General features: G+C 25.7%; 1 protein-coding gene across 1 annotated transcript in view; it reads right to left on the bottom strand.

The window, feature by feature from the left end:
• The window catches only part of LOC117173935 (kinesin-like protein KIF2A), a 63,071-nt gene that overhangs the window by 8,063 nt on the left and 46,549 nt on the right, over window positions 1-8,459 (bottom strand). Inside the window, exons 9-10 of the mRNA XM_033362583.1 lie at window positions 6,779-7,028; window positions 1,570-1,724 (exon numbers count right to left, since the gene is read on the bottom strand). Coding sequence (XP_033218474.1) covers window positions 1,570-1,724; window positions 6,779-7,028 — 405 coding nt within the window. The remainder of the gene's footprint in view (window positions 1-1,569; window positions 1,725-6,778; window positions 7,029-8,459) is intronic.

Raw genomic sequence — 8,459 nt, 5'->3', positions numbered from 1 at the left:
TGGACTAATTAAAATTTTCATGTAAAAAAATTAATTTTCACACAAAACAACGAATATTCAACAAAATCATTCAATTTTTTAACAAAATAGTTCAATATTCAACAAAAAATATCATTTTTCGAAAAAGAAAATTTACTTTCTACCAAAACATGAATTTTTAACGAAATACATGAATTTTCAACTAAAAAAGATAAATTTACTATCAAAAATGGACTAATTAAATTCTCAATAAAAAAAAAAGTCACAAAAAAATTTCATCACAATGATTACATTTTTTTTAACAAAATAGTTCAATTTTCAACAAAAAATATTAAATTTCAACCAAAATTATTAATATACAAGCAAGATAATTGTATATCAAAAAGATTATTTTTAACAAACTTTAAAGAAATTAAAGATAAATTTACAATCAGAAATTGACTAATTATAACTTGCATGTAAAAAAAAATAATTTTCACAAAAAAAAAAAGACGAATATTCAACAAAATCATTCAACTTTTTAACAAAATAGTTCAATATTCAACCGAAAATATCATTTTTCAAAAAAGACAATTAATTTTCTACCAAAAAGATCCATTTTGAACAAATACATGAATTTTTAACTAAAAAAGATAAATTTACAATCAGAAATGGACTAATTAAAATTTGCATGTAAACAAAATAAATTTTCACAAAAAATAACGAATATTCAACAAAATCATTAAATTTTTTAACAAAATGGTTCAATATTCAACCAAAAACATCAATTTTCAAAAAAGAAAATTAATTTTCTTCCAAAAAGATTATTTTAACAAAATACATGAATTTTCAAATAGGAAAAAGATTAATTTACAATCAGAAATGTAATAATTAAAATTTGCATTTAAAAAAATTAATACTGACATAATTTTCACAAAAAATAAAACATTTTCGACGAAGTGATTGCATTTTTTAACAAACAAAAAAAAAACAAAAAAAAACAAGAATTTCGAAATAAATTGTTCAATTTCAACGAAAGTGATGAATTTTCAACCAAGAAGATTAATTTTTAACGAAAAAAATAATAATTTTCAACTCAAATCGATCAATTTTCAATAGAAAATTGAAGTACTTAAAATTTCATTAAAGAAAATTAATATTCGAAAAGAAATTTAAAAAAAAAAGTTGAAAACTATTTAGATACCTATGTAAATTACTTGATAATTAAATAAAAACTAAGAGAAATCTTCCCGGTATATTTTTAATATTTGCAAAATTTTTCGAAATCTTTGTAAATACTTTCAAATTTTTGTGAAATTTTTGTAAATCTTTAAAATTTGTGATATCTTTTGAAACATCTTTCAGTCAAAAGCATCTTTTTTCCTAAAACCTTTAATTTCTGCTTATGAATTTCGCGAAATAAATCATAAAATTATTTTATAAAAATAGGATAAAGAGTCAGAATTAATGGGCGATTGGGTTTGGCAGTCCACAACTGCCATTAATTATTTAATTATATTGAATTCGGCATAAATTCAAAATTCGATGCTAATTAAATTTTTTTTTCAATCTTCGCGCTCGATAATTATAAGAAAAATTGGAAAGCCTTACCATACAAGTCTTAGATTTTTCACCAATGAAACTGTCCCTGAGAACTTGAGTCAATTTGCTCGCTCTGAATGGCAAATGCGTTCCTTTGCGACCCAATGCACGAATGCACTCCTTCAAAGCCAGAAGCGACTTGTTAATTTCAGCACCTTCCATTCCTTAAAAAGAAAAAAAAAAAGATCAAAGATAAAAAATTAAATTAAATTTTGAATAATGCGCAATAAATTTCGAAAAAACAGGTTGGCGATTCGGCGGATGATTTCAAATTACCAGTGCTCATTTCCCGCTTTTCCCCGGTCAAGTTTTTTTTTTATTTTTACGGCCAAATAAAAGTATCATATTCATATTTACCGCAAAATGCAAAACATTAAAAATGCGAAAACGTTAAATTCGAAAATGCAAAACATTATTTAACACAACAAAGAAAACAATTTCAAAATAAATGATTTTTGTTAAAAAATTATGAATCTTCAATTGGAATATTTGTATTTTCAACCAAAAATATGAGTTCACAAACAACAAAATTAATTTTAAAATCGAAAGATTAATTTTTTACCAAAAAATACAAGTTTTCAAACTTAATACATCCATTTTAAATTAAATAGTTGAATTTTCAAATAAAGAACACAAATATTTAACCAAATAGTTGAATTTTCAAGCAAAAAAATTAATTTTTACTATAAAAGATTAATTGTCAACTAAAAAACTAAATTTTAACTTTAAAAAATCAATGTTCGACCAAAAAAAGACGAATTTCCAATTAAAATTGATATTTTTTAAACAAAAAACAAAATGGCTCATTTTTCAAACAAAGAAATAAGATTTTAAATAAAACTATAAATCCTCAACCAAAAAATAATAATAATTTAAGAAAAAAGTTCAATTTTAAACCAAGAAATTTTACTTCCGGCCTAAAAGATGGATTTTCAATTAATTAATTAACTTTCAAGGAAAAGATAATTTTCTGCAAAAAAATTGATTTTTGAATATATATTCAAATTGTTGAATTTTCATATTAATTTTCTACAAAAAAGGCGAATTTTCCACCAAGTACATGCATTTTTAATTAGTTTAATTTCTAAATGAAAAATATCAATTTTCAAACAAATGGTTAAATTTGAATTAAAAAAAAATAATAATTTTCAACCGAAAATGGAAGAGTAACATTTTTTGTTAATAAACTTAATTTTGAACCAAACATAACATAATTTAAATAAAACAATAAATCTGACACTGAAATAATTTCATTAAAAAAAAAAAGAAAATTAATTTTTAATCAAAAAGATAAATAGTCAACCACAACTTAAACAGTTAAATTTTTTAAATGAATGTTTAACCAAAAAGATTAATTTTCAACGAAAACTATCGAATATTCCATTGAAAAAAATTAAATTTTCTATTAAAAAAATAACTTAAATTAATGATTTTCAAATAAAAATGTAAATATTTAATTCTTTACCTAGAATAATTGATAATTTGACCAAAAAGAATAATTTTCAACCAAGGAGATTAATTTATACCAAAGAAGACAAATTGCCAACTAAAAAGGATAATATTTTAAACCAAAAATTGAATAATTAAATGTTTATTCAAAAAATCAATGTTCAACCAGGGTTGAATTTTCAACAAAAATTATGGATTATTCAATTGGAATAACAGTAAAATTTTCAGTTAAAAAAAAAAGTCAACCAAAAAACATAGAAATGAAAAACAAGTTTTCAATCAAACAGCTCATTTTTCAACCGAAGAAATGAACTTTTAATCCAATAATTTTATTTCCAACCTTAAAGATGAATTTTCAAATAAAATGATAAATATATGACCAGAATACTTGAATTTTTAACCGAAAAGCAGAATTTTCAAACAAAAAGATTAACCTTCAAAGAAAAAGATAATTTTCTACAACAAAAAATCGATTTTTTAAAACAAAATACGTGAATTTTTAACGAAATAGCTGAATTTTCAATTAAAAATAAAATAGCTGAAATTTGAACTAGAAACAAATCAATTTTTAACAGAAAATTGAATAAAAACAAAAGTTTTGAACTAAAACAATGAATCTTCATCCGAAATAGTGGAACTTTCAACAACAACGAAAAACTAATTTTTACTACAAAAACATCATTTGTCAGCCAAAACTTAAATAATTAATTTTTATGTTAAGAATATCAATGTTTATCCAAAAAAGACGGATTTTCGAATAAAAAAAATTATTTTTTAACTGAAAATTCAATAATTCAATTTGCCGTCACAAAATAAATGTTCAACAGAAAAAATGAATTTTTAACTAAATTTATGGAATATTTAATTAGATTAGTACTTTCAGTTTAACAACCAAATTATTTTCAACCAAAAAAGAAACAAAATTTCAATAAAGTAGTTGAGTGTTCGGTAAATAAAATACTTTTTGATCCCAAGAAACAAGTTTTCCATCAAATAGCTCATTTTTCAAGAAAAGAAATTAATTTTTAATTAAAATTATGAATCTTCAATAAAAAAATTAATTTTCAACAAAATAGTTTATTTTTCAACCGAGTAAATATATTTCTAAACTAAAAGATGAATTTTCAACTAAAATTATGAATCTTGAACAGGAAGTGGAATTTTTTACCAACCGAAAAGATGAATTTTTACCCAATAAGAATAATTTTCTACAAAAAAGATAAATTTTCCACAAATCACATGAATTTAAAAAAATATATATTCAAATTTTTCAATAAAAAAATATATTTTTTCAACCAAATCGTTGAATTTTTCGTTAAAATTTGACGTTTAACAAAAAAAATGGGATCTTCAGATAAAGAGTTTATTTTTCAATCGAGTAAATATATTTCTAACCTAAAAGATAAAATAAATTTTCAACTAAAATTATGAATCTTCAACAGGCAGTGGAATTTTTTAACTACCGAAAACATGAATTTTCAACCAATAAGAATAATTTTCTACAAAAAAAAAATGAATTTTCCACAAATTACATGAATTTTATCAAAAATATTAAATTTTTTCAATAAAAAATATATATTTTCAACTAATCGTTAAATTTTCCGTTAAAAATTTAATTAAAAAATCGGATCTTCAGAAAAAGAGTTAAATTTTCTGCTGGAATAGTTACATTTTTAGTTGAAATTTGATTTTCAACAAAGTAGTTACATTTCGTTTAAAAATAGATGAATCTTCCATTAAAACGATAAATCTTCAGAGAACAAAATTAATTTTAAAAAAACAGAGTTTAGTGTTTAACCGCAACTAGTTGAATTTTTAAGAAGACAAAAGTTAAATTCACAACGAAAAATGTAAAAAAAAATTATATTATAATTTAAAATATCTCTTTTTCTAAAATTTGGAAGAAGGAACTTTTAAATTGTGATTTATTTTTACTTGGATCGGATTTTCTAAACTTCTTTCTTCTAAAACTCAGTTTTAATACTTCAAAAAAATTCCCATTTCGAGTCAAATTCTGAGAAGTAAATTCCCAGTTTTTAAATTAAATTCCCGGTCATTTCCTTGTTTCCCGGTAAAGTCTCCATCATGAGAAGTAAATTCCCGTTTTTTTAAAATTCAATTCCCGGTCAAGTAGCCATCCTAAAAAGTAAATTCCCGAGGTTTTTAAATTAAATTCCCGATTTTCCGGTCAAGACTCCACTCTAAGAAATAAATTCCCGGTTTTTAAATTAAATCTCCGGTCAATAAAATTACGGGTTTCCCGGTCAAGTTTCCACCATGAGAAGTAAATTCCCATTTTTTTCTAAACTCAATTCCCGGTCAAGTAGCCATCTTAAAAAGTAAATCCCCGGGTTTTTAAATTAAATTCCCGGTCATTTCCCGATCAAGTCGCCATTATGAAAAGTAAATTCCCGTTTTCAAAAATTCAATTCCCGGTCATTTACCGGTCAAGTCGCCATCCTAAAAAGTAAATGCCCGAGGTTTTTTAATTAAATTCCCGTTTTCTCAGTCAAGCCTCCACTCTGAGAAATAAATTCCCGATTTTTAAATTAAATCTCCGGTCAATAAGATTCCCGGTTTCCCGATCAAGTCTTCACTCTGAGAAGTAAATTCCCAGTTTTTAAATCAAATTCCCGGTCATTTCCTTGTTTCCCGGTCAAGTCTCCACTCTGAGAAGTAAATTCCCGTTTTTTTTTAATTCAATTCCCGGTCAAGTAACCAACCTAAAAGGTTCGCCATAATGAGAAGTAAATTCCCGTTTTTTGTAAAATTAAATTCCCAGCCGTTAGCCGGTCAATTAGTCACCCTAAAAAGTAAATTCCCGGTCATTTACAGGTCAAGTCGCCATTCTAAAAAGTAAATGCCCGAGGTTTTTAAATTAAATTCCCGGTTTCCCGGTCAAGCCTCCACTCTGAGAAATAAATTTCCGGTTTTTAAATTAAATCTTCGGTCAATAAAATTCCCGGTTTCCCAATCAAGTCTTCACTTTGAGAAGTAAATTCCCAGTTTTTAAATTAAATTCCCGATCATTTCCTTGTTTCCCGGTCAAGTCTCCACCATGAGAAGTTAATTCCCGTTTTTTTTAAATTCAATTCCCGGTCAAGTAACCAACCTAAAAGGTTCGCCATAATGAGAAGTAAATTCCCGTTTTTTGTAAAATTAAATTCCCAGCCGTTAGCCGGTCAATTAGTCACCCTAAAAAGTAAATTCCCGGTCATTTACAGGTCAAGTCGCCATTCTAAAAAGTAAATGCCCGAGGTTTTTAAATTAAATTCCCGGTTTCCCGGTCAAGCCTCCACTCTGAGAAATAAATTTCCGGTTTTTAAATTAAATCTTCGGTCAATAAAATTCCCGGTTTCCCAATCAAGTCTTCACTCTGAGAAGTAAATTCCCAGTTTTTAAATTAAATTCCCGATCATTTCCTTGTTTCCCGGTCAAGTCTCCACCATGAGAAGTTAATTCCCGTTTTTTTTTAAAATTCAATTCCCGGTCAAGTAGCCAACCTAAAAAGTTCGTCATCATGAGAAGTTCGCCATAATGAGAAGTAAAATCCCGTTTTTTGTAAAATTAAATTCCCACCCGTTACCCGGTCAATTAGTCACCCTAAAAAGTAAATTCCCGGATTTTTTAAAATTCAATTCCCTGTCATTTCCCGGTCAAGTAGCCATCCTAAAAAGTAAATTCGCGGGTTCAAACAAAAAAATTAAATATCTGATTTCCCGGTCAAGTTGGCACTCTGAAAAAAACAAAAAAAAATGAAAACACTTACGCGTTTGCCTATTTGCAGATGACGTGTCAGCTCCTCTCTCGTTTCCAGCCAGATCAATGAGGGAAAATTTGCCATGGACTTTGTGCATTCCGGGAGTTCGAGCTACTATTTGAAAAACTGCGTGTGATCTCGACGAATTTGAATTAGCGCTCGTCTGTCCACTTGTTCTGGCGTTATTTCCATGCTGGATGAGCTTCAGAACCTCATCGCAAGTTTCTACCACTTTTTCGGTCAATCCGACGATTTGTACCTGTGTAAACAATATTTTTTGTTGATCAAAAAAAGACAAATCTTTTTACCAAATAGTGATACAAATAAATTATTTTCAACGAACTGTTTGCCTTGAAAAGGGAATACAGCGTTCGAACCATAGCCTTATGTAAAATAAACAAACTTTTCTATATAACTGATCTTACACTTCGGAGATATTAGATTCAAATATTTGACTTCAAAAATGAAGGTTAAAACCAAATTTGTCTTTTTTGGAAAAAGGAATTTTTTAAATCCTGGATGTCTACTTAAATCCTCGAAAAAAATACCCTGCCAATTCCAGGTTTTTCTAGATACCTCAAGTTTTTTTCAGGTATAATTTTCATAGTACGAAGCCATTAAAATATTTTGCGTTTCTGAAAAAAATTGACTGGAAATATGTATACAGTTTTGAGAGTTTATTATAAATCAATTTTTTTCTGTTTCTAGAGACTCAATTAACATGTTTAATTAAGAAAGATACGAAAAAATATATTCCAAGATATTTTTTAATATATTAGCACCATCGATTAATTAAATATTTAGATAATTAAATAAGACTGTAAACAACATTAATCATTCCTTGAATTGGTCTCTATATTCCATGAATTTTAATAATAATTGTAATAAATTTGTTGTTTTCACAACTTCTAAATATCCTTTAAAATTTTTCGACTTTCAAATGATTTTTCAAATTAAAATTTTTTTTTTAAATTTCCTACAAATCTTAAAAAATGTTATTACTCTTTTGAAGCCTCTTAAAGTCATTAAAATATCTTCTACATTTTTTGTTCGAAATTTGCCAAAACCTACATTTTCTTTTAAATTAGGCGGTGGGCAATTTGCACCGAAATTTTGGTACAATAGCCGGATTTTGTGGCTACATGTGGACACTTTGTTTAAATTATTTCAAATCATTTCAAATTTTAAATTAATTTTGAATTTTTTCAAATCTGCTAAATATCTTTTAAATCAAAGTGATGAATTTTGAAAAAAAGAGTTTCACTTTCAAAAAAAAAAAAATAAATAATGTTTAGCTAAAATTTGGAAAATTTAATTGGAACACTTAAATTTTCAATAAAAAAAAAATTAATTTTCGAACAACAAGATTAATTTTCAAACAAGAAGATTAATTTACTACAAACAAAAAAAAAACAATTTTTTAACGAAAGACATGAATGTTCAAAGAAATTGTTGTCCAAGTGTTTTTTATACACCAAAATTCAACAATTGGACTTACAAATTAAATTTTGTTAAATAGAACAAAACAATGGAAAAATTTAAAGTTTAGATTTACATATTTAATTTATAATTACTGACTTTAAATGAACTGTCAAATATTTCTAAATATTAAGATTAAATTTTTTTTATTAACGTTAACATTTTCAATAGTCTAAATTAAATTAAGCTTGACACGTTCAAAAGCTTTAAA

The sequence above is a fragment of the Belonocnema kinseyi genome, chromosome 5 (assembly GCF_010883055.1).
Source record: "Belonocnema kinseyi isolate 2016_QV_RU_SX_M_011 chromosome 5, B_treatae_v1, whole genome shotgun sequence".
Taxonomy (NCBI): Eukaryota; Metazoa; Arthropoda; class Insecta; order Hymenoptera; family Cynipidae; genus Belonocnema; species Belonocnema kinseyi.
Note: the sequence above shows the minus strand (reverse complement) of the source record. Positions and strands in the feature narration are given on the sequence as shown.